Here is a 27,813-nt window from a genome sequence, read left to right as displayed (position 1 = left end):
TTGTTCCTGCCTATGCCTGTCCACTACCTACCAGTTCATGTATCCATCTGCCCGTAAGCCTGTTTATTTTCATTATTAAAGTATCTTCTCTGCATCAGCTTGCCTCAGTGTCTGATTCTGGGGTCTCTCTGGCTGTGCAGTGATAGTATGAAGGTACCAAATAATGGACTGAGCACTTCATTTGAAGATAAATTATGTTCCCTTGTGGGTTGGTTCGGTTTAAGTTCTTCTCTGGATATGTTTTGAACTATGTAAAAATACTCTGCTATGATACATATTTTGTTTAACATGGTTTTCCTACATAAGTGAAAACAAAATCAAAAACTGGGGCTGTAACCACAATTACACTTACTTCCTCACTGAAAAATCTGGATCAGGCCTTATGCCCCACCCACTACTACTGCTTGCTCTAGGTTGACAGGTGAGATAGCAGAGCATAATAAGGGGGAAACATCAGAGAGACCCAGCCATATGTTTGAGCCTCAGTCAGACCCACACTCAGGCTGACACTCACTTGTTGTGAACAAAAATTGACACTTAGACATATCAGAACAGTAAGAGTAGTTAATCATTTCTTAGCTTGTAACTGGTAGTGGCTGACACAGTGTTAGTGGCTGTGCTAATGCAAACTCTCACTCTCTGTACTGAAAAGGGAGCAGAGACTATCAAGATGGTTAGTGTTAGAGGAAACATCAGAGAGACTCAGCTATATGTTTGAGCCTCAGTCAGACCCAGACTCAGATGAGGAGTCCAAAACTGTTGACTAGCAGACATATCAGAATGGTTAGCACGTTAGCATCTTTTATTTTTTTATGCTGTTTGTTAGCTCACAACTGGCAGTGGCTGACACATGGTTAGTGTTTGTGCTAATGCAAACTCTCACTCCCTGTGCTGACAAGGTTTCAGGTTTATTTTGCCTGCATCTTGTCCCCGAAAGTTGGAAGGATTGGTTCCTTTATTATGTTATGTATAAAACGTATGCATAAAACATGGTTCACGGAGACATCAATCACCCAAGCTCCCCAGCTCCAACGCAGGGCTTTCACTGAACATTCTAAATTCAGTTATATAATTGAATTGTAAGAAAATCTAGACATTCATTTGTAAAAATTAATATTGGATTGAGAAAAAAAGCAACACTACCATATCTGTCTGCCTGAATGCACTGCATGATGGAGAGGTGTCACACAACATCACTTTCATTTACTGAAAATGGTAATGATGGCAGAGAATTCACAACCCAACTCAGCCGCAGCTGAGTGAGTTGCACTCTAAGCAATGTAAAAAGTCCTGTTTGGAAATACTTTGGATTTTGGTCATAGGCAGCAAAATTGTGGAACCTCAAAATAAAGTTGTATTCAAGCTATGCAAGCTACAGTGAGCCTGGCCTCCCCAAATGAGCACCTATACAAGTACTTATGTCTCTCATATTGGTCTGCTCAGCACCGTGATTACACAGCTGACATCACCCCTGCTCCTGTGTTGGGCGTCCTGGCCAACGTCTCACCTGTTTCTAAGTCAGCCATCCTAGCTGATGTCTCAAGAGTCATGGGTCCTGGCTGATGTCCTGTCTGTTCCATGTCAGAGGTTCTGGACAACGTCCTGTCTATTCATGAGTTGTCCAACAGCAAGCCTATTCCAGAGTCCATTCCTGGGTTGGCCATCCTGGCCACCATCAAGCCTGTTCCCGCTTCAGCCCAGTCGGCTGTTGTAGGACTTTATATTGAAAATTTTGATGAACATCATGTGCTGATGGCTACACTGCCTTGAGAAGAAGAACTCACATTCCATAGCAAATGAAAACTATTACAAAATAGGCTTTGTCATGCACTGCTATAATTGTTGGCTGTTGTCACAGGGTCAAACAAAGCTCAAGTTAGCTCAGTCTGGATAAGCCAGTGTTTTGTAGCTCAGCTAAATGGCAACAACAACTGAAAACTTACTGCATCACAAACATGTGGTAAAGCATGGTACTGTATCAAGTAAAAGTTTCCATGTGAGCATCCCAGCCCGTAGTTTTCTGTACAGCCAGTGTATTGGTTTCAGGTGAATAAACACAGACTGTATAAAAACAGTCCTGCAGACAAATTTGCGAGGCAAAAAATTGCAATATCCAAATGAGTAGACACTCTCGTATTTTAAGGACTATCAAGACAACCTCCAAAATTAGCTGAATATAGCTACTAGTTACATATAGTATGAATTAAGAATGCTCTTGTTAAAACAGTAACATAGTAGACATTACAGTTAATTACGTTAGAAGACTGATTTAAAAAAGTGGAAATATCTTTAAGACTAGTTGAGAGGTTGTTTAAGTCGTGGTCAGCCAGTGAATGCTGATTAGAAGAAATAGATTTAATGATACTGTCAAACTTTGTGGTTTTGTCTCTAATGAGGAGTGCATGGAATCACTAATATCCACAAGGGTACAGTAATGAAACTTGACAGACAACTGGCCCATGATAAAACTTTACGCTTTACATAGTCAAAAATCATTGCAATAGTGCCACCATGTGGCCTGTTATTGATTTATTTAGTTATTTCATTAGTACTTTTATACCTATAAATTTTCTTATATTTTCATGTCCCTTGCATTAATCACAATAACGTCCTTTTTTTCTGCATTGCTCACCATAACGGACAGCAGCAGCAGATGCAGCAATCACATGCATTTTCGTCAGAAAACCCTTCAGACCCTGACCATTGTTATCCGCATGAATATAATCGTTTCAGCAATGTAGATACTGTCATATGTGACAACCCTCTTACATTTATGAGGTTATTCATACTATTTATAGATCAAGTCCCAGTGGCCATGAAGGGCGTCTTTTCATTGTTGCTGAATTGATTTGTCACATGCAAGCAACTTTAGGAAAGTGTCCTCTGTGCAGGGCTGATAAAATGAAGAATCTATGTTTGAGATTAACACAGATTTGTCATCTGAGAAGGCTGTGAGTGTGATGTTCAGATGTCACAATACCATTCTCCTGGGAGGCCGGTGACCCTCTGAGCCTGATTGCTTGACTGACTGGTACCTCCCACACATGGTGGGTTGGGGGGAAGGAGAGATAGGAGAAGAATAGTGGGACCCACTTCACACAATTAGCCCTTCAGCATGCAAATCCCACAGTACACGCTGCAAGATGGTGTATTGGGAGACATTAAGAGAGCGACAGAGAGTAACACGGATAACTCTGAACCTCATAATCCAAATAGTGCTGACACGTGGGTGTACATATTTGTGTGCATAAATTAATGCATGCATTAACCAATGCTATGAAAAATATTCATCCTCTTAGATTTTTTTCTTGTCTTACATGGCTTTAGATAAGGAAGAGAAATTGCTCTATTTTTCTGCCAACGATGAAAAACAGACAAACACAGCCAAACCAATTGCCACAAACACACCAATAGCAATTTTTCGCCAGCTTGTTGCTAATGCCATAACAAAAAATGCAAATTTTCTTTTTTGAATTGTGTGAAAATTTAGTTTCATGTTTCTAATAACTTGTTGTTCAGATTATATAAAGATCAAAAGTATGGTCAAAAGTGTTCAAGTTACATATTTTCCTTATCATAGCATGCAAAATCTTTCAATTTTTACAAGAAACATTTTGCATTTTAAAATCTAACTTTATCTTTTTATGACACAAAATTTTCTCATTATAACACAAAATCAACATATGCTAAGACTTCATACAACCCTGTTTCCAATAAATAAAAACAGAATGCAATGATTTGCAAATCATGTAAACCCATATTTAATTAAAAATAGAAAAAGACAATATATCAAATGTTTAAATGCTAAAATTTTATTGTTTAATGAAAAATACATGCTCAATTTGAATTTGATGCCAGCAACACATTTCAAAAATGTGGGGACAGGGTCATGTTTACCACTGTGTTGCATCACCTCTTCTTTTAACAACACTGTAAACGTTTGGGAGCTGAGGAGATCAGTTGCTGGACTTCTGAAAGTGAAATGTTGTCCCATCCATTCCAGATATAGGATTTAAACTGTTTGAGGTCTCCCTTGTTGTATTTTTCGTTTCTTGTTGTGCCAAATGTTGAAATATGCAAGGCCTTCTCTGAAAAAGACGTTGTCTGGATGGCAGCATATGTTGCTCCAAAACCTGTATATACTGTTCAGCATTAATGGAGCCTTCCTAAATGTGCAAGCTACCAAAGCCATGGGCACTAATGCCCCCCCACACCAGCACGGATGCTGGCTTTTGAACTGCGCGCTGATAACAAGCTGGATGGTCCCTCTACTCTGTAGGGTGAGGGGTCCTTGATTTCCAAAAAGAATTTGAAATTTTGATTGGTCAGACCACAGGACAGTTTTCTATTTCACCTCAGACCACCTTAAATGAGCTCGGGTCCAGAGAAGTCAGTGACATTTCTGGATCATGTTTAGATATAGTTTCTTCTTTGCATGGTAGAGTTTTAACCTGCATTTGTGGATGAAGCAACAAACTGTGTTCACAGACAATGGTTTTCAGAAGTGTTCCTGAGCTCTTGCAGTGATTTCCACTATAGAATCATGTCTGTTTTTAATGCAGAGCTGCCTGAGGACCTGAAGATCACAACCATCCATGATTGGTTTTCAACCTTGTCCCTTGCACTGAGATTTCTCCAGTTTCTCTGAATCTTTTAATAATACTCTGAACTATAGAGGCTGAAATACAATTTCACATTGAGGAACATTATTCTTAAATGGTTGCACTATTTGTCCACACAGTCTTTCACAGAGTGGTGAACCTCTCCCCGTCTTCACTGCACAGAGACTCTGCCTCTCTGGAGCCTCTTTTTATACCCAATCATCTACTGACCTGCTGCCAATTAACCTAATTAGTTGTGAGATACTCAACCAGGTAATTATTTTTTTTTAGCATTGCACAACTTTTCAAATTCAAATTGAGTAGATATATTTCATAAAACAATAGAATTTCATGTTGTCTTTGTTCCATTTCAAATGAAATATGGGTTTACATGATTAGCAAATCGTCATATTCTGTTTTAATTTACATTTTACACAGCGTCCAAACTTTTTTGGAAACAGGGTTGTGACAATGTAATTTTGTTGTATGAACCAAGAACCAATAAAACTCTGACCAGTTCAAGCTGGTATTTAAATGTATTGTGGGTACAGTGGAAGCAAACATGACTATGGGGAAAGGGGATGTATTTGTATGTAATTTTCTGCTACTAGGGGTCTCTCTATCAAAACATAAGAAAAGATTGGTGATGTCATGGAGTAGCGTGGGATCATGGGAGCTGTTGTCTTCACCATCACTGCAATTATTGTAGTGAGCTTCTCCAGTTAGTTACTGACAGGCGACCAAATGAAAGAGACCAATTAAAATTTTGACAATGTTCAAGGTCTAAAAATTCCTGGAAACATTTGGGGTAGTGTAAGTACACAAATAATTAACTTGGGTCTAGCTGTTTTTAGACATTTTGACATGGAAAAGTTACACATTACAGCTTTAAGTGTTTTTGTCAATGTTGGGGAAAGCATGTTAGTGGGTTTAGTAACTGTAATAATGCTATTGAGAGGCAGATGAGAAAATCAATACAACTCTCATTTCTGTCAGTTCATTATGAAGCTGGAAACAGGAGATAATTGGCTTAACTTAGCACAAAGACTGGAAATAGAGGAGAGCAGATAGTCTGGCTTTGTATGAAGGTACACCGTGGTTTTCTGTTTCAGTGTATAAAGAACCATGCAGTACCACATATCTCCATATTGCTCATTTTGAGATTACATTAAAATTGACTTTATTTCTTTTTTCTCATGGTGGCAGCAATCCACTGTCATACAAAAGATTTTCTTTTCAATTTTACTTTTCTTACATGCTTGTCACCTGCGGGTTATTTAATTAATATAATGGGGGATTTAGAGTGTAGATCCGTTTCCCATAGAATACAGAACAGTGTGTGGTATTCATGAGAACAAAGGATTCAAACATCACAATACAATAAAACTACAAAACTGGCATTATTACTGCTTTTCTGTCTCACTAGTATAACTGTAGAAGTCACAAATAAATGAGAAGAAGACCACCTTAATGTGCTCTACACTTAGTTATCACTGCAATTTACCAAACCTACTCTTACTGCTGGGTTTAGAAGAAAAGGTAATGACAGACTTCTAATGGTATTCCCATGCATCCTTCTGGTGCAGTCCAGACCATTTTCACACAGTAAATAAGGAGAGAAGTGGCCTGACACACTGCTGGAAAGAGCTGCCCTATATTAAACGTATTGCTGAATATACGGCGAACATTGCTGTGCTTGCTGAAATTGCTTTGTTAAAACAGAAGTCTCCCAAGAGTAACAACTAGCACAGTTTGAGTAAAGGTTTAAGTTTCAGCCTGCCACAAAGCCTCCTTTTTAAGAAATTACACACTTAACAACCTCAGCAGGAGTTGGAGCTGTGTGTTAACCTACCCCAGGGTCTAGTTACCTAAAAATAGTTTGGTGGTTGGTGGATGATCTGGCAGGTGGAGTCACACATTCAGCCCTGTTTTCTCTCTTTATATTGATCCCAAGCCCGGAGTTCCCGAGAGTGTTACAAGCCATTGGGCTTTATTGCCTAACGGAGCTATGGAGATATCTCATAACTTGCCAATAGGGCTGGAAATCCATATCTCTTTTTACAACCGCCACTAAATCACAACAATACAATGAAATCTAATGAGCTAATCAGTCAGGGTGGACAATTCAGGCTGTTTACAATGCTCTGCTGGGAGCTGCAAGATGGATAAGCCAGACGTAGAATTCAATGAACCTACACAAGGTATGAAGGTGACAACCTCTTTTTGCACTTAACTTTGACAGCTGTAAGTGACACTTTATTTCACAATAACTTCTGTTTCTGGAAAACCCACTTCCTGCAGCACTGGCTCAGACTTATGAAAAATGAGTTTAGGCTTATTCTCTGGCAAATGTGTTTTTAATACATTTGTTAGGAGACTAAAAGGTCAAGATTACATTTTTTTTTATATACAGTGAATTGTAAGCCTGACCAGCAGTCAAGAATATACCATTTATTCAAACTGTCCAAACTAGCAAAAAATATTTACAGGAACATTTTATGGTCGAAAGAGGCGAAAGGAATCTGATAAAGTTGTCTGGGTCTTTTTCTGCTGGCAGTGATGACTGTGAGATTGAGGCAGTTCTATAGGTTTCTCTAGTCCAGAGTAAAAGATGCTATATTAAGATATTTCATTTTAAAATTTCAGTCGCTGCTAACCAGCCCATTGTTAATGGTTAAACAGCTAGCCTGCTAACTGTAGCTAGCGATGGTGGTTCCTTTACCTCATAAATAAATAACAGCACTGTTTAAACAAATACTCCATATAAACTAAGTCTAATTGGTAGTGACACAGTTCGTAAACAGAGGACAGCTACATCGGAAAGAAGCATCAAAGTGGTGGGCAAATACGAATCACAACTTCCAGTCAGGACTTTCAGAATAATATCAGAGCGGAAAGAGTATGCAGAGATTTGTGAGCTGGGGCCTTTAGGCTTGAGTTGAGGTGGCAGGCTTGTGTCCAGGGAACCATATGTACAACTAATCATGTAAGAGCTCAAGTCAAAATGATGGAAATATGATATTTATGTTTCTGATATATTAATTTGAGGAAGTTTGCAGTCCCCACACAGATCTGATTTTTCCATCTCAATGGAAACTTGAACGACATTTAAGTGACATGCTTCATGTATAACATCATTTATTCACTGTTTGCTTTGTTTAATTTTGTTTGTATTGATACGTCAAGTTTTCCAAAACTTTCTTTACAATATTTTGACTTTTTTTTTCAAATTTCTGGTGTTTACGTTTTTTTTTATGCACAAATTGAACATAAAAACAGGTGAATGGAAACTCACTGATATGGAGGAAGTAAGAAATAACTAACAACGTATTTCTTAGGCAATAGCAGGGTGCAAAAATGTGACGTACAGCTCTGTCTCAAGTTTCCTGGGATTCCACACTGAATGATAATCCAGATAACAAAGAAAAAATCTATTTTTTCACCTTATTATCACACACTGAGGCAACAAAAGAAATCTGGGATGAGGTGGAGGGGTGAACAAAGGTTTTGATACATTATCAGACACATTACCAGAAGACCCCAGTCTTCCAGGAAAGAGGGTGAAATATGTTTGAGAAAGAGTGAAAAAAATGATGCAGTTAAGGGTTAAGTCAGAGGACCCAGTGCAAACTGTGTATATGTTCTTCCTTTTGAAATAGAGCCATTCCAATAAGTCTAAAACAAAAGATTGATAAGCCACTTAGCAGTGTGAATGTGTACACTTACTTGTGACAACGTTCTTGGAGGCAGGCGGTCCACGCTTGTTGTTCTTCACCACCTCCAGTTTGACCTCGTATTCCTGGCCGGGCCCCAGGCCCGACTGCTCAAAGGTGGTCTCTGGACGGCCAAGGGAGTTAAGAATCTCACCATCCTCCTCTTTCTGGCAACACCAAAACACAGCAGTCATCAGCCACTTCAAAGACTAGTCCTGGCATAATGTGAGCAGTGGGGGAAAGAAACATCCAAATCATACATAATGGCGCTCTGGGTGGCGTTTGGACTTAGGAGTTGACAGGGTACTCAGTTTAATGGTGTGGCTTTCAGTAGAGCACAGTGACACAGTTTGGAAAGGTTTCTATGAACACTCAAAAAAGAAAATAAAGTTGTAAACAAAGTACCATTTGCTATGTGCTGTATGGGGCCATTGAAGCTGTCAGGACATGCTAACAGTTTTGACTGCTGTGTTTTTGCACTCTGGCTTTCCTAAACCACTTTCCACTGGATGCTTACTCTGATCCTCTTGTATGTACTTCAAGGAATTACTAAATTTGTAGGTGGGAGTCTGCAGTGGTTCATATATGGTTTCTACCAGAGGAAAATATGGATAATGACGTTGTAGGCTCCAGAGTTCAACCACTTCCTGGAATACAGAAGCCCTATCAACATAATGGGAGGCAGGACTCACTGTATTTCTGAAGATGAGGTTCCAGCCATCGAAGGGAATGTCCAGCGGGTCCCACTGTACCTCCACTGATGTCTCCCGCACTGACTTGAACTTGAGTCCCTCAGGCTCGGGCAGATCTGGGAGAAATGCAGCAAAACTGTAAATACATTTCATCAACATTTATACACTGGATTTTGTGAATTACCATAGAGAGGAATCACATACGTGTTGCAACCCTTGCACTGACAGGAACACTCCTCTTGTTGCTGAGAACAGCGTAGACACTGATCAGGTACTCAACACCAGGTTCAAGGTCCTGAATAGTGGCCATCTTCTGGTCCCCAGGCACCTGCATGTCCAGCTCCAGACCTCCTGCTGCAGTGGGCACGTAGGTGATCAGGTACTCGGTCACACGCATCTCATTCTCCCAGGATAGGTCCACTGTCTCTGGGGAGACCTCCACCACTGTCAGGTCCTTGGGTGGTGAAACTGTGGAGACACACTGGAGGTCAATTATCTGTATTGAAGATTTTAAACATAGTGTAGTAACATAGTGACAGGGGTTTTATGGTCAGAAATGTTCCCATAGGTAAACTGACTTGCTGAACATTTTTAAAAGTGACAGAAGAGATTAGACAACATCAAGTTGATGCCTTGGGAATTTGAAAATTGATTTTCTGTGGAAGTTAGTGACTTTATCTCAACTTATATTTTGCAGAAAATATACATATGAACTGAAGAATTGGTACAGTCGTCGTTATTGTTATATAATACAGGCTATTCAGGGATTGAAGTGATTCTTTCATTAATTTATGCTTTCCAGAGGCACAAAATACATACATAAATATAACAATTAAACCATGTTCACTGATACAAAGTTGAATTATATGCAGGGGATATAATATTTAAAACATGTAATTAGTGTTTTGCTGACATTTTCAGGCAATGCTTGATTTGAGCCGCAGTGCAGTTGGAGATCTCTGGGATTTTCTGACTGTCCTCTTTACCCTTCGCCCCTCACTGAGGCAATTTTCCACACAGACGTTTCTAACACCACATTTTAGTATCTTTCCAAGAGATGTCACAGAAAAGAGCTGAGCAACATAAACCACAGCAATTCACTGCATGGTCAGTTGCAACAGGAAATCAGAACTCATACGTCACCATTTCACAATCACATGAAACAGAAATATTTCCCATCCATATGTAGAAATAGAAACATTAGCTGTAACTGTAAGTGAAAAATGTTCAGATAATATATTTGAGAGTGTAATTACATGATATAACCTAACATTGCTTTGTCAGATGCCAAAAGGAAAAATAAGATCACACTCTAGTACACTTATTAGATTCCTGAGGGCAACTATGGTACAGGAAGCTGGTCGTCCACTAATCAGGAGGTTGGTGGCTCGATACCCAGCTCCTCCACTCCACATTGCAAAATGTCCTTGGGCAAGATACTGACCCCCAAATTGCCTCTGATAGCTGTTCCATCAGTGTGTGAGTTAATGCAGAAGTGCTATTCGTGTGGAATGTGTGTGAATGGGTGAATGTGGCTCCCACTGTAAAGCACTTTGAGTGGTTGATTAAACTAGGAAAGCACTATGTAGGCACAGCCTATTTACCATTTATCTAAGTGACTTTCCACAAAAGTATTACATTTCATATTTTGTTAAATGGCAACTGGAGTCTGCTCTGAATGTCTGTCAAACTGAAGGAGCTCACTGTATGAATGTCTCACTGTATAAACACAAAAGACGAAAAAATTACTCGCAGCATTCTGAACAATGTTCTGTAGCTCTTTCCCATACTAGACACAGGAGGCATTTCAGTCATTTTTCGGTCATCTTCCTCATGTGTGTCTAGCGAAACAGATACTAACACTCTGACTGCTGCCAAGACTCAGGTGACCTACACTCAGTGCTGTGCATCAATGCATCCTGTATGGACACAGACGGACTGAATCCAAATGTCCAGATTTCACTGACTCACAGAAATTCCCCATTTAGCAAGTGCACAAGGCGGCTCAAATGGATTAATATGTACCGTATTCATTTTGAGGACATCTGCTTTTTTCAGTTGTTGTATAAGTTTATTGACGGCTTCATATTTCACAGACAGAATATGAACTGACGGAATAATTTGGATTTGTAAAACTGTGTAGTTTTGTATTTTGTTCATCTGTGGTGTGATAAACCTTAGTTGAGGGTTGATTGTAAATATAATATTGTGTTTGGCAGCACATGTAAATTAAACTGTCACTGAGCCTTCTTACAGTATTTTCTATGGCTACTGTGTGGTCTTACAGACCTGCACATACACAGAAGTTGTATCAGTAGTGTTGTAATATTGCATTGACACTGGAGAATATTAATACCTGTAAGACATATTAATAAAAATTACTTTAAAATTAGTTACAGCCTCGCAGATTTCACATGATGACAGTGAAGACATCACTGTGCATATGAGGTTTAGATTCAGAGGAGTGAAGCTGCCGCTGCTCTGCTAATGTGCTGCTCATGCTACACATCCTGGGTGGACATGACGTGAGAGTCCAAATAGTGTCCATGTGAAATCAAGCAGTGCCAGAACACAGTGGAGCATGTAGAAGCTAAAGAGTCTCCTCGGCAGTTGGTGGAGACCAAAACAGAGCTAAAAGCAGAGTGAATACTGGACTCACCCTCTACTTGTGTCTCAAGTAGTAAAATTAATTAAATAAAATGCTTACGCAGTCTGACTTACCCTCAGAGCAGTCCTCTCCAATGAAGCCCTCATCACAGACACACACTCCGTTCTCACAGCGGCCCTGGTTCTGGCAGTCTCCCGGGCAAGTCAGTATGGAGCAGTCTGGTCCAGTGAAACCCTCATAACATACACAGTTGCCATCAACGCAGTAACCTCTGTCTAGACAGTTTTTAGGACATGTCTTCTCACTGCAGTCCTCACCAGTGAAACCCTTATGACAAACACATTGCCCGTTCACACAGTGGCCACGATCCAGGCAGTCATTGGGGCAAGTCAGCTCGCCACAATCTTTACCTGTGAAGCCGGCGAAGCACTGACACTTTCCCTGCACGCATTCTCCACGTCCCATGCAATCTTTTGGACAGGTCTTCATGCTGCAGTCCTCCCCAGAGTATCCCTTGTCACATATGCACTGTCCATTAGCACAGCGGCCCCGGTCTTGGCAATTGTTGGGGCAGGACAGCTCGCTACAGTCTTCACCTTGGTATCCTATGTCACATACACATACTCCGTTAATGCACTGGCCTCTGTTGCTGCAGTTGTCAGGGCATGAAAGGATGGAGCAATCTTCACCCTCAAATCCTGGATCACAGATGCACTTCCCATTGAAGCAATGGCCCCTATCGTTGCAGTTTTTGGGACAGGTGAGCTTTGAGCAGTCCTCTCCACTGTAGCCGGTCTGGCACACACACTGGCCGTCCACACATGTGCCACGGTTGTTACAGTTGCCAGGACAAGTGAGTTCGCTGCAGTCTTCCCCGGTGTAGCCCTCTTCACAGTAGCAGGTGCCGTTGATGCAGCGTCCACGGTCGTAGCAGTCATTTGGACAGATGAGTTCGGAACAGTCGAAGCCTGTCCATGGCTCCTCGCAAACACACTCATCCTCTATGCAGCGTCCACGGCCCAGACAGTTGTTGAGGCAGTTGGTCTGGGAGCAGTCCTGACCGATGAAGCCGTCCTCACAGAGACAGGACCCGTCGACACAGTGGCCATAGTCACCGCAGTCCAGCAGGCAGAGCTCAATACCGCAGTCATCCCCGCCAAAGCCCTCAAAGCAGTCACATTTGCCATCCACACAGCGACCCTGGTCCTGGCAGTCGTTGGGGCACTCGGGTTCGGTGCAGTTGGGGCCCTTCCATCCGGGCTCACATGTGCAGCTGCAGGTGTCAGTGCTCCAGTTCCCACGGCCATTACAGTAGGGCTTTATGGACACTTCACCTTGGGGAGGGCAAGAAAGCAATAAACAAATAAAGTATTTCAAAATTATTCCAATGTGATCAGAAATCATTAATCAGTGTGTAGATCTTCAAGCACAGAATTCCAAAACATCAGTCCCTCTAATCAAAGAGAGAAACTGTTCATGCAAATTGGGTGAATCCATATAATTTAGTGGAGATATGGAACTGATCAGTGTAGTTTTAGCCAGTTGACTAAAAACTGATTTCGTGAAGTATGAAATAAGTTTTTGAATGAACTGGGTTCAGTCCAAGCTATCAAAATGCACTTGACAGAGACTTGAATTAGTTATACTTATATTTCATTTTATATGTTTTATATGACAAATCAGGTCCATGTCAGGTCCTTTCATGCACAAAAAGTCAGACAATAATGTATTTGACAATAAACAATAATGACCTACTGTAATGGATAAATCATCTGAAATTATTTTTATGTTTTGGCGTGCTGATTTTCATACCATAATAAAATTAATGGATGCCAATGGCTGCATAAAAGGTTGGTTGATGAATAATCTATCTTTATATATGCCTAGAAAAAGGGATGGCAGTAGTGTAAAATACAGCCAATGTATGGTTAATGGGCTAAAAAATGCATTCACTTGAGTCAACAATAAACTCATGGGCATTAGTGCACATTAATTACACTACAACAGTGCATACAATAAAAGTTATACCTGTAACTTGAGCGCCGCAGCAGCCTGTCCCACTGCTGCACTGCTCCCTCAGACTCGACAGCTCTGACTCTAGCATCTCCAGCCTGTTCAGGATGTCCTTGAGGTCTGGCAACTGGTTGTTGCAACCGCACGCCTGCTTGGGGATATTGATGCGATGGGTGAAAACAATCTGATTTTCGCCGTCCACCGTGTGCTCCATGTGCTCGGTGTTCTGCATGTCCATTGGGATGCTCTTGTGTTTTGGCTCTGTACTTCCGGGTGACTCCAGGTCCACAGAGCAGAGGGATGTCGAGGGGACGTTGATGTTGTAGACGTGGTTGAACACCACCGGCTGGTCAGGGTGTGGCAGGGTAAGGTTCTCCTGTGTTTTCTTGGGCATCAGGGCCTCTCTTCGGTGGCGGATGACCTTCACCAGGCCGGCTGCAGAGAGCTGGAGGAGCAGGGCCACAGTCAGGCAGCCTAAAAGAAAGCCTTTCATCTGCATGATGACAGCCTGGATCTGCAGCTTCTGACGAAGTAGCAGCTGAGTGGGGAACAGTCTATTCAGGTATCACGTGTTCTTGTCTTGAGTCCTAGAATGAGGAAAATTCATTTTTTAACTTTTTTTAATTTACTTTATTTGCAAATTTCTCTGTCACATAGTTCTTTATGTGGAAAGAGCCAAATAACCACATAACATGTAGAGGAATTCACATAATCCTGTTGGATATGCACTTTTCTGCCTTGCCCTTGCCATTTAGGATCGATCGAACATATATCCATCACACACACACACACACACACACACACACATCATGGACCATAGCTGGAGTGAAACATTACAGTATCCCACTAAAAAGCAATTAACCTTCCGCTGTTGCCCCCAACAAAAGACCACCTCCAATCTTGTTGCTGCGTCTGACTCATTTTAGCCCCTCTGCTCCCAGTGGAATAGACACACACTTAATGGATGACATTGGGGCATTCTTTTCACAATTTGAGCACCAAGAGCAGCAATTACTGCTGGGATGACACGTGACCTTGGAGATCTGAAGTTTTCTTTTTCTGATCATGTTGAGACAGGTTGCCACAAACAACAGCTGCGTGGTGGGGAGCCTCCTCTTTACTCCACAATCCAGACCACAACCCAAGCTGACAGATGGATACCAGTATATACTTTACCATCTGTGTTTGTGCAGAAACTTGGTGCTACTTGCAAATTGGGCAGGTCAGCATTCCCAAACTGCTCTCCTGACAGCCACTGGGTTTTTCTTTTAGTATTGTAACATGATTCTTATTGCTCCCACCTCCTGAGACATGATTCTTTTAGAAGGTCTGCTGGAAAATTGTGCTGAGGTAGTGGCAGAGAAGCCAGCGTTTAAACCAGATGTTTTTACTTGCTGTTTGATCTTAGTGATAGATTAAATACACTGGTTGGTTGAAGGTGTGCCCTCTCTACATGTAAGTCTGAGTTTGTTACATCTTCTACGTTGGTTATATGAGGATAGGTGTATTTATGAACAATGGGACTGATTCTCAAAGCAATTTGTTTCTCTAATAATCGGATTTCCAGATATTCATACGTAGGAAGCTGATGAAAAACATGAAATAAAATTATTGGCCTGTACTGGAACCAAAAGGGAAAACTAAATTATTAATATCGAGTCTTAGCACAGCTCAAGTCTGCCTGTTTTTTTAAAGTGTCTGTCTCAGGCTGAGTTTATATAATTGCACCTTTTACACCAACTTGTCTGAGATGCTGACAACAATAATTTCCTACCTCTCATAAAACCAGTGTGAGCCTTGGCATCTCTAAAGGTTAAGAGCAGCTGTTCACAGCCAACGTGAAAACATCTGGATAAGCAGATATGAAAATGCATGATTACAGGAATACATAACATATTCCAACCCTGTGCTGGAATATGTATGAAGAGGTTTCATTTCCTCTGCTACTACCTGACTAAGTCATACTGATGAGTGAAAACATGGGGCATCTTTGCTGGGCTTTTCCATGTGTGCGTAAGAACGGGGGGCTGACAGTCAGCAGGTAATATTCTAGGAAGAGATGCTTGGTCTCCTCATCCCAGCCTGACATTTGATTAAGAAAGCAGACAGATGAGTTCAGCTTGGAGGGATCCCACGGCTTCACCCCCCCACCATCCCCAGCCCTCCTCAGCCCCGATTAGACAGGAAGGGATGAGCGCTTCAATGATGGGTAGACTGTAAAAGTGCTAATGTAGCTTGCTGATGGGAGCACTGAGGATCTGGGCCCTCAGGGATCCAAAAGAACCTCCCCCTCACTCACTTACACGCTATGTCACACAGACACGGCCACACACACACACACACACACACACACACACACACACACACACACACACACACAAACTAATACAGACACACCACTGTGCCCAAGCATCACAAACCAGGGATTAAATCACAAAATAGGCAGAAAATTGCTTTGAGTTGCTGTTAAGGTTTTAGTTTTGGCCGAATGGTTGGCTTTCCCACTTTAAGGGGTGGCTGCTCTCCACATGGACCTCTGAGCGAGGCAACCCTGAGAGACCAAAGCAGGCTTTGTCTGAGAATCTGTGGCTCTGGCAAAACTCAGCTTCATTCAGAAATAGATTAAGAGAAGAAACTTCCACACAGTCTGAGAAATTGTTTGATTTGACCTTTTCTCCTCTTAGCTGCCATCTACTAATCTTTAATGTGAAGCACAACAATCACAATAAGAGAATCTGAGTGTGACCCTGAGAAACACAGGGCTGATCCCTCTGTTTGGACTTCCTTCATCGGCACCCTGTGGCCCTGGCATTATGCTAATTCAGCCGGTTGCTGGCACTGCAGACATGGACTTGATACAATCTGACTGCTGCTGCTTTGTAATGCCCTCACTTGGTTTTGCTCTGTAGTTAGCTTCTCAAACAGCAACAAAGCTTGTTGCCTGCCTTGTGGTCAAATGTGAGGAGAATTTTATCATGGGAAACCTGCTGGCACGCACTTATTGTGCCATGGAAACACAACACAAGTTTTATACTTGCCACAGTGAGAACTGGAAATGCTTTTAAAGCCCTACTGGGAGTCCATTTCAAGTGATTAGGCCTCTCACTGTCAGAAATGTTCGATTCATTTTATGCTATTGTTGCTTCAGGATATAAGTGAAAGGGGTGCGCCAATCAAACAGCCAACCCTTGACCCTAACCCTAACACTAAAAACCAATGCACTGTGGTCTTCATATTCCCAAGCTCACATGCTTCACAATCAACAAGTCAACAAATCTAAATTTAAATCAACAATTTCTTGTCATTTAAAATCAACTCATATAAATGTTTCCTGTTTTCACAACACAATTTTAAATTGCTTTCCAAAACATATTTGACCACTGCTGAAATGGTTCATATGATCATGTTTTCTGAACTGCTATGGTTAAGGTTTGGTTAGGTTTAGGCAACTTAAACTCCTTGCTAAAGGTCGGAGAAAGAGCACAGTCATGGACAAAAGAATATGCAGTGTCGACTGTTGCAGTCTCCAGTGTCATAGTCAGATCCCTTATACACACCGCAAACTCAATCAACATCTCCCAACTCCCAAATCTCAACAACTCGTGTACTTGAGCATCAAACAAGCTGATTGGTTGATGCAACTCCTGTTGGGAGACAGTGACAAGAAACATACAAATTACTAAAAAAAAAAAAAAAAATGTGTTCATTAAAAAAGCCACACAAATGTAAAAAAGGATATTCAGATATATTTGCTTCAGTGTTGCCTGGGGAAGCATGTTGCATATTAGTGGTTGCACCAACCTTCTTTAACAAAAGTTGACACTCCTCCATGTGTATAGTCCAAAAGAAACAGTGGCATCCAAATTTACAATCCACAGAAGCGTCTCCTTACATAAGTCTTGCCTCTCATACATCCCTGATTTTCCCATTAGTGTAATGTAAAAACCATCGCACCTCTAACCAGTTCACACAGCAGTAACTCCCTCCATCCTTGCAGGAACTTGAATTGTTTTCCAGCATGTCCCTAGATGTTGTTTCTTTTTCTCTGCCATAGTGTGTAAGTCTAAAACCATAATCCTTGAGTAAATCAAGAGAATGTATTTATTTCACACAAAGGAGGATCAAGATAAGAGTAAAACCAGGGCAGTGCAGTCAGCACAATTCCCCCTTAAGCTACTAGATACCTCTAGTCCAACATGGCATGCAAAGATCTGTCTTATGCAATGGTTTATCACACAGCATTGATCTTGTGTCTATTTGTACAGTTCTGTTTAAATTGAAATGAATAAATCCTGTATGGATGATTACTTTACCAGTGTTATTTTTTTCTTCCTCCGACTGTCTCCTGTCTTTTAGACACAAGTTTTACTTTCAGTTCATTGAGAGATTGATGAGAAGACTATGTCTGAGGAGGATCGCAGACATCGTATGCAGAAATTTCAGCCAGGACCACATGCTGACAAACTTAATCACTGTAGTTCACCTTTGCTGAGACTCGACCATATGGCAGGTCCAAGAACAGAAAACATGTTAGTCAGCAAGCATTCAACAGCCATGTCATTTGTTTAGGTATAAAAGACAATCAGTTCTTATCATTGTGTTCAACAGCATAGTGTGGTAAGTCATTTAAAAGTAGACCAATGTGGAAATGCCGTCAGGGCTTTTGATGAAATGAAAAGAGAGATTTGTGAACAATCATTGTATAATGGCAGCAGTGTGAACAGATGCCGCAGCATCCATCTGTAAACTCGACAACAAACAAACTGAATAATGAAGCAGTGTGCCCCACTTGATGTGTAAAAGCTGTAAATATTCAATGACCACAACTACAACTCAAGTCCCAGGACTGTATGTTAAACAGATCTGATAGGATGCACAAGCTTTCTTTTCATTTCTGAAGAATTTATCAAGCTTGCTTAGTTTTGTAGGTCACCCATGACAAAAACTCAGCTTGCCTTCTTTGGTACAGAATCCAAATCTGGGTCGCTGGTATAAGGACTGAATGAAGGGTTATTGTCTGGGGCTCCTTTCACCTTGAGATACTGTCACACTATAACATGGGAAAATGACCAGTAATTTGGCCTCAGTGACCGACACCTACAGTTCTACCATGTTAAGGAACCTGAAATGGATTTTTCTAGCTGCGCCATAAAGATCTCATATCCCAGAGAGACAAATCCACTAGAGCTGAAATCTGCTGATAAAGATATTTATCATAATCAACTTGCCTACAAGGTGAAAGAAACCTTCCACATTCATCCTGAGCCAGAGCAGGTAAATATTGATTTGGATACTGTATCTCCACCAAGGTCACAGCCAGATAGAGAGTGAGTTGCTGAGGCCAGCACTATGGCCATGAGTTATAATCATCAAAAGCAGAAATGAATTTCCAGGAACAGGCATGGCTTGAGTTGACTGCTCAACACATGATCGATGGTATAGTTGTTGCTGCTTCTCAGAAAAGGTTTTTCAAATTTTATCACCTCATGCTCTGGAAGACACACGGCTTCTTTCTCTCTCTGCCTTTTATGACCGACGTGGCCATTGCTGTGCTTCACGAAACCCAGACAGCATGATAAAGAAGTAAACTGCTCACTTAATGGCCAAAGAGATGCAATGTTAATAAAAACAGGACTGAGTAGCAATAATTTTCAACTCATTTCATTGTGGGAGAAACAAGCAGGTGATATAAGGGTGAGTGCAAGATTTGGTTTGGCAGTGAAGTGGTCAGGCCTTGACATCAGGATACAACTAAGCCTCCTCTCAGTCTGCTCGTCTGGAAAGTCTTTTAGCTTCTGTCTGGTTTGACAGATGCATATTTCAAAGACAGGTTAGGTTCAGCAGGTCATTGTACGCTGACACACATGACCTGAACAAATACAGACTGAGCTCAAAATATTGTCTTTTCCACAGTAATGCAACCAGCTTCCTAGGTCAATTAATTCATATGCTATAAAGTATAAAACGATGACAGATCTTCATTTTTGAAAATCTCCATCTCCTCAATCTCAAAAGTGGTTGCACTTTTTGTCATTGCATAATTTCCAGCAGCATGCAGGATATGTCTGTGTGTTGGATGTATGAATGGGCACCAGTTGGTTAACATGTTTAAAGCTGAACAGATTAGTCGATTGATTAATCAACCATGAGAAAATTAATCTTCAGCAATTTATTTTTCATGTAATTGTTCATACAAAAAATGTAAATATGAATATCTAATCATCCTGTGCTTATCTTCAGACCAAACTTTAATCAAATAATTGCCTATTAAAAGTTAATCATGTAATGAAAATAATCATAATACTCATCAATCATCAATACATCAATAATTGTTGTAACCCTAAACACGTCATTACATAAAACCACTTTGTGAAGTGACAAAATGTCAGTGTTGTGTTAACAGATTATTCTGCTAAAGGTCTTATTTTCTTAAAACAAGCGTGGAAAATATTAAATATCAAATATTTTAGAATATTTTCAATACATTGGCAGATTTTTTTTCACTTATTACAAGACTGACTTGGAAAATGGAGATTACATTTACAATTTTGAAAATGGCTATTCATATTTTGGAATTGCTTATGATCTAAGTAATTCCAGCCAGGCCAATGTGGTTGTATTGGTGAATATAAATTAAGCAGTAACATGTAGTTATTATATTCAACAAAGGTTTCTCTCTGTTCCACCGCTCTGAAAAATAAGATCTGTCCATCTCTGCACAACACCAAACAAATCTGACTGTAGGCAGTGACGTGAAATCAATAAAGCATATCAATATTTTCACTGCGATTCTCTCTGTTATCGTTATTTCCCATATGGTAAACAGAAATGAAATGGGGAGTACACTGTTTTTGATGGGAGAAAAAAAAATAAAAAAAAGATTGATTTCATCAAACCAAAGCTATGCTTATTGGCTCTCTGCTGTGACCCCATTGGAACTGATGACACAGATAGCAGGGGAGTGGTGGGGGTAAGTGTGTTCATGGCTGATAAGGCGCACGGGGAGGCTGGATTTGAGATACTGGCAGAAACACTTATCTGGGTACTCAGAGAGAGTGCTCTGCCAAGGCTGAGCCCTATCACACGCACAGAACTGCCAGAGTGATTTGGAGCCAGAGTTGACATGTCTGACTGATGTCACACCAAAAAAAGTCTGTTTCCTTCAACCAAAACCAATTTCCCATTTTGACACTAAGATACGGTGAAAACAAATGTTGAGTGAGTGAACAACAGTGCTCATTGGGTCAGTTGTACAGCAGACAGTCCAATCTCAATTTAGTTCTTTTTTTTTTTTGTGACTTGACTCGCACCACGCCGGGAGACCCATCAATATTCTTTATGGCTCTTCCCCTGCATAGTCCCCCTCCTGCACTGCTGTTCTCACTGGGTCCAGATGGAGAGGTTAGATCCTAGTCATTGTTCATGAGGTTTTTAACATGCTGGGTACCGGTGGCCCACTGTTTATTAGCCTAACCCCTGTGTGGTGTGGAGGCTTGGCAGCCTTTCCAGCACATCCACCTGCTGTTTTCTCCAGACACTTGTAAGTGTATAGGCCTCTGTTCTGCCTGCTTCCTCTCCTCTGCATTTACACTGCAATTACTATAAAAATCTGACTTGTGCTTGGCTGCTGCCTGTGTTGTAATTTGACACAGAGGGATTGATGTTGACTTCTGGGAATCATCTAAACTTACCATGTAACTAACACCTTCCCGCTCAGGTAATGAGCTGCAAGGTGAGAATGCAGTGTCCTAACAATCTCAAAAGAGCTTTGGCTGGTTTATTTTGCATGACTGTCTTTTCTTGTGAGCTTTTGAACATGTAATTGCTACCAGTGTATTGTCTTAAGTGTGCACCAACAGCAGACTTGATATAGAGGAGTGTGAATCAGATGAGTTGTAGAGGGCCTAGAATTGTACATTGAGATATTGGAGGGAGATTTTTTTAATAAATTCCAGAAAATGCTAAGTTAACATGTAGAGGAGTTTGCCCAGGCCTTTCAAAAACTGCACATTTCAGCACTTTACACTGGAGATTTATGGGTTACTTCCATTCAGTCGGGGAGGAAAGGATCTGTTCTCTCCACTACAAATGGAAGCATGCATGTTGGCCGTGATACCCAGACATCTGTTTGTCCTTGTCTGTGATGAAAGTCTGAAGCGTGTTCCCTGTCCAAATTGGGAGTGCCTTCCATTCAGACACTTGTATGAGCCTAATGACCCGAATCCCCAGGGTCAGCTCTTCATTGGCTTCCCCATTTTTTACCATTTTCCCAATTTAAATTGTCTACCCTGCTCAAAAGGGCTCCCATCATGTTCCAAGAACATAGTCGCTCATGCATTCCAATGTGTGAAGTCACTGGTGGCAGTTAAGAGTTAGAACGAAGTATCTCCCACATGTGTTTTATACTGACTGCCCCAATGGAGGGCAAGGCAATACAAAGGCATTCCAGCTCCCACAGCTCCAAGACTTCCACTTCTTTCCCGTTACACATTAGCATCAGAGGAGCATTAAAAACCATCTGGGATGCTTAAAAGACTGGATTTCTTTGGGGGGTGGGGGTGGGGGGTCTTTGTTCTGTGGTGATGGCTAATCTGACTGGGGCGGACTGGGAAACGGAAAAGACAGTGCTGAATGAAAATACACAAAATACAGTCTGAGACTTACAAACATTGATTTTACCACAGAAGTAGTGGATCACAGAAATCATACTACTCTGTGATGCAATCCTTCAAGTTCAAGAATCTTAAAATGTGAGAAGACAGGATTTGTTAATCAGGTAAGATTAATTCAAAAACTATGTATATCTCATGTCCTTGCACTGCCCTTCTGGATAGAGTCACAGATGTCCTTGCATTTCTGTGAGGCTGTACTTTTTCTCAGTGTATCAGTTGTACTTGGACATTGCTGTGCTTTGCGCTCTAATGTGCTCATAAGGACAACGCTAATGTACTGATGTTAAGTGGGTTTCATTTTTACCTTTGACATTTGCAAATTAGCACAAACCTGAGGCTGATTGGAATGTCAGTAGGTTTGCAGGTATTTTGTCACAAACCAAAGTGCTGGACAAAAAAAAAAAAGTCATGGGATCCCCAAAATCAATAGAATCCATCCTCTGACAACCAATAATATCTGTACAAAAATATTTGAGTAGCTACACTTCAGGCTCTGATATCTGTATTTCTATTTGACTAAAATTACAAATGCCACGCGCTCTTCCTTTAACAACAGATCTTCAGTTTCACTCTGCTGACCACAGGTGGTCATGTCCACTGGGCGGCACACTCCCGGTGAAATTATCCAAAGATGAACCCATACATTAAGTCAAACCTGGTGAAATTTTTAAAGAACACCACAACGTCTAGTGCAAGCAACACATTTCAACAGAAACCAGTGACGATGTTGAAGAGGAGAGACAAAAGGTAGAGCAGGAGAGGAGGAGGCAGCAATGGGAGTCTGGAACAACCTGAATTAAAGATGACGTTCATTTAGTCAAGCAAAACATCTCTGCATCTCCCCTGAGTCTTGCCCAGCATGGGTCATCATGAATACCCACAATTATTGTTTGCTTTCAATCACCAGTGAAGGAGCTAAGTGGGGTTAAAGACAGTCACCCTCTCAGTGAGCTTTGTAGGGCACAGAGTGTTGGGAGCTAACAGCTGTCCAAACAAAGGCCCGTTTCCCACTCATCGTTGTGCTGAGTGTCACTATCAGTGGCTACTCATATCCACAGCCAAAGCATCATGAAATGTTAATGCACCAAGCCTGCACTGCCACCTACGATCAGATAGCGTGCTCGTTTTTGCTGAGCAGAAACCTGTACTTGACAGATCTGTAAAACACTAAAAAAAATAAATCCACAGGAAACAAAATCTTTCACATGGACTGACAAGCCTGCGGGGAATCTGAAGTTACATCTGCTGAAACACAGCCAAGCTGCTTTATTGTGTCTGTATCTCCTCTTCATACTCAAACACCATCCAGCAGACGCTGCCTTGGTATCCTGGGGGTCACCTCTATCCAAGCCCATCTCACGTCTCCATACGCACCCACCTCTCCCTCTCCTCAGTGACTCACCCAGTTTCCTCTCTCACTCCCTCCGAGCTGCTCACTCTAAGATGTACTCAGAGCTACCTTGATGATCCGAGTTTCCTCAAACAGTTTCAGTGGTAAACAGCGTAAATTTGAATTTTAGAATCGTATTAGCTCTCAGCTGACATACTTGGACACTAGATGCAGTCTAGATGCAGTTTTGATAAAGAGTAGGATTGGGGGCAGAAAATCTGAAGCAAATTTTGAAAGCAGAAATAGCACATTTACTCTGTTATTCATTTTAGAACTTTCCATTAAAAACTTTCAAGCTCAAATCAAACACATTGATGGACAATAAAAATGAAAGCAATTTGCAACAACCCAGCTGTCAAACCCCTATATCAGTGAATCCATCAATTATCTCCATATTGTCTGTTTGTCCTTCTGCAGTCTCCCCACAACTGCCAAAGAGATGAAGCTGAGCTGGAAATAGGAGACTGGGAAGCACATTGAGATGAACAGTCACTGACTGTGTGTGTGTGTGTGTGTGTGTCTGTAAACGTGTGTCAGTGAGAATGTCAGTTTACAGCCCGAAGTGTGTGTGTGTTCGAGATCTGGGAGAGGAACCAACCAGCAGCATCTAATGCAGAGCAGCTGTCTGTCTCCTGGGTTACACAAGCCTACTGTCTGCTGGCAACCATAAAGTGTACAGCTGGACCTAGCCCGTCAAGCAACACACACTCACACTCACACACATGCACACACACTAACCCTACCCATCTCTCCTCTGCTAGCCCATCAGACCACAACTCAGCATCGGCCCTAATGCAAGCAGAATAATTCAGCAGATCATCACAGACCTCCCTCTCTGGAGACATTTCTCTTTTTAACTGCTCTGGTAATAAATGGAAAAAAGCCAGCAAGAGGAAAAACTTTCACAGTAAAACATAATTGGCACCCAGGTGCATGCAGTAAAGAGCAAAATTAAGCCAGTCTCTGAAGTCCTCTCTTGTAAAACATGAGGATGAATTACAGGAGCTGCTTTTATTGCTAATAGCTCTCATACTCTTTGCTGGCATTTAGCATGGTCACTGAATGAAACAGTAGATTAATTCACTGCAATTCTAATAACGATGAATGAATGAATAATATAATTTATCAAGCAAAAATGTTACATTTTGTTAGTTATATTTACATTCATAGTGTTGTAGATTGAATGTTTTAGAGTAATGGACAAAGCGAATGATTTCAAGATAACTTGAAAGATATTAGCATTTTTCAGTATTTGTTTTAAAATTTTGTAGACTAAACAAATAATATGCAACAGAAAAAGGCTAATGGAAACAATCATTAGTTGCAGCCTTACAGCACATTTCATGAAAGTTTTAACATCAAGTTATGTAAAAGTGGGGAAAAAGCTGAGAGAATGTGGTTGAACTTAAAAATTTGTCAAGCTCTGCCATTCAATCATCATAATTAGGCAAAGCAATCAGCTAATTCATTCTGCTCCCATTCAAACACATCCAATCCATGCAGGTAAAAAAAATAAATAAATAAAAAAAAAAAAGGTGACTTACCTCACACACAATGTTCACAGCCTCTCCACTGATTAGAAAATGTGAGCAGAAGCAGTGTTGAAGGCAGCCTTATCAGCCAGCCCTGGCAAATGTTCTCACCAGTCTGTATCTCTCAGAGTGCTGACAGCTCTGTCATCTTCCCTCTCCTCTCTGTTCTCTTAGAGTGTTTACACGAGTCTACCTAGAGAGCCGGCTGATGTGCAGCCAGTGAGGAGAGAGAAAGGGTGAGGGTGAGAGAGGAAGACAGAGAGACAGAGAGAGGCAGAGAGAGAGAGAGAGGAAGCGAGTGAGTGAAGGGGAGAATTCCCTTTCTCTTAAACAGTAGACCCTCTGCGGTCAGACTCCACTCCCACTTACTGCTCTCTTAAATGCCCCCCACCCATTCACCCTCTCCACAGCATTGTGACTGAAAGCGAAGGAGCTGAAACAGGACGCCTCAAGGCTGAAATGAGAGAGAGAGAGTGACTGAGAGAAAGACGTGGGGTGGGGGGTTGGGGTTGGACCATTAGCTGCAAATTGCAGTTGCCAAGCCAATGGAAAGCACGAGATAGATAGATAGATAGATAGATAGATAGATAGATAGATAGATAGATAGATAGATAGATAAACTTCGAATTTTGACATCAAAATTAAAGTTTTGAAAATGCTAACTTGCCCACTGCTGCTGTGATAACTTCCTCCATTTTCTCTGGAAGGTCGGCACTGTTAACATGGTTTGCGTGATGGCATAATTTTGCATGTTATTGTTCACTAAAGCTGAACATAAATATTTTTGCATCCTCTGCCTTTGCCTAAAAGCATCATGTCAACAAGGACTTGTCGCAGAAGTTGTTTGCCCAGAGGAAGCCTAAAGAATTCTGATAGATTTTGTCAAGACATCATAAATGGTCTTCTGCAAAGCTCATGTCATTCCTGATGCCTGTCTTCATGGTCGTGCCACTATCTGAGCAGTAATATTAGCTGTCTTCTGCTTCATAATCTCCAAAACATGCATGCATCACTGTGACTCCTTTGTGTGTGGATGCACAATTGGGCAAGAGTGGATTTCATTACAGTGAATACTAATTATAGAAAAACAATCAGGGGAAGCAAATGCAAAGAATGGGGACAACTAAAAAAATGCCAGCCACAAATGGTTTCCAGTATTGTACTAATATTATGAAAACATTAGGAGCTTTAAGCTGGAGATATATGCTGGAAATTTCATACTCATTTCATTCATGTCACTGACCCTAGTCATCTTGTGAATGTCAGAGGTCCAACAGCGTCATATGTGATTGAGATGATAGTTATGTTACTGGAGTAGCTGAATGATGGTTTCTTTGCCACTGACTCATCCATTCAACTGCTCAGGTGGCAACCACCCAGTGGAAACCTGACACACTGGATCAAACAGTTGTGTCAGTAACCATCTCTTGATTAGAGTTTGCTTGGGGTGAAAAAAAAGAAAGAAAAAAAAAAGTACACCGGGTACAATTACCAGCCATTCTGTGGTCAAGAATTTGATGTAAACAGGCAGAATTTCCACAAATAAACACAGGAACAAAGAGCTCAGGAGGATCCTGCACCACACAGCCACTATCCAGTCCTCATTCTGAGGCAAAAGCACAGGCTTCAAATGTGCATCGAAAGATCCACCATGAGAGCCAGTGTGGAGGACGGCATGACTGATCATACAGGCTTCACTGGTGTTGATGATGGTGGGGAAACAATAACGATCTTCACAAATGTGTAGGTTTTCTTTATTGTTTGATGCATCATAAAATCATAAAATTGGAAATTATAGAGGAAACTTTGAGAGGTGCTAATGATGCAAACAAGTCATTTTGAAGCTGGATAAATATGTTTTTTCTCACTCATGAAACAGCCTTTGGGAATATACGCTTTCCCCATCTCAAATGCTCCACATGTTGATAAAGCTTGGTGGTATGTGAGTGAAGATCTATACTGAACACCAGTGGGGTATGTGCGCTGAACGTTTCGTCTAGGCTGAGTAGAGCTTTTCTCAGCAGGGGAAATGATCCTCATCTTGTTGCTGAGAGCCGGTAGCCAGTCAGGCAGAAAAGATCCTCTCTAATCCTATACACAGCACAATGGCACATATGTAGCACGGCTATCGGGTGATAAAAAGCAAATTCAATGACTTGAGGGGCCCTAAATTCATTTTCATCCCGCTCCCCAGGGAGGGAGAGGAAATCTATAGAGTCCAAGGGAAAAGATCTTTTTTTAATGACTTCTGGATGTAATGACATCATTTAGATGAGATGATGGGTTGAAAGCTTGGCTATGTATAGCACCTGTTTTAAATGACTGTAAATGTAGATTCCCTGCTTCTCTCCATCTGTTCCTTTTCTCACCTTCCTGTCACACTCTCTCTCCCTCTGTCTCTCTCTCCTTCCTTCACAGCCTCACCAGGCATTGCAGAGAATTGCTGTGGGAGTTCTCTACCTTCTTGTATGTGAAGGTGTACCTGTTCACCGACTTTCAGAGCAAGTGAACTGAACAGGCTTGATTTCCCAGATGACACCCCGTATGTGCATCCTCGCCTGTCATCCAATTTCTGCCTCTCCGGAACCCGAC

At 41.3% G+C, this 27,813-nt stretch overlaps 1 protein-coding gene across 3 annotated transcripts in view; it reads right to left on the bottom strand.

Annotated features, from left to right (window-relative positions):
* tncb (tenascin Cb) overlaps nt 1-25,610 on the bottom strand; it is a 50,243-nt gene extending 24,633 nt beyond the window's left edge. The window contains exons 1-6 of one of the 3 annotated variants that reach the window (XM_071481912.1): nt 25,234-25,610; nt 13,643-14,214; nt 11,728-12,948; nt 9,211-9,474; nt 9,007-9,122; nt 8,328-8,481 (exon numbers count right to left, since the gene is read on the bottom strand). In XM_071481912.1, the coding sequence (XP_071338013.1) occupies nt 8,328-8,481; nt 9,007-9,122; nt 9,211-9,474; nt 11,728-12,948; nt 13,643-14,126 (2,239 nt within the window). In that variant the 5' untranslated portion in view covers nt 14,127-14,214; nt 25,234-25,610. The remainder of the gene's footprint in view (nt 1-8,327; nt 8,482-9,006; nt 9,123-9,210; nt 9,475-11,727; nt 12,949-13,642; nt 14,215-25,233) is intronic. The other 2 variants (XM_071481913.1, XM_071481914.1) reach the window with 2 other exon arrangements.
* Between the last annotated feature and the right edge of the window lie 2,203 nt (nt 25,611-27,813).

This window comes from Trachinotus anak, unplaced genomic scaffold, assembly GCF_046630095.1.
Source record: "Trachinotus anak isolate AG129_WGS33_773 ecotype Australia unplaced genomic scaffold, CSIRO_AGI_Tana_v1 ptg000008l, whole genome shotgun sequence".
NCBI lineage: Eukaryota > Metazoa > Chordata > Actinopteri > Carangiformes > Carangidae > Trachinotus > Trachinotus anak.
This window is presented reverse-complemented; position numbering and strand designations above follow the sequence as displayed.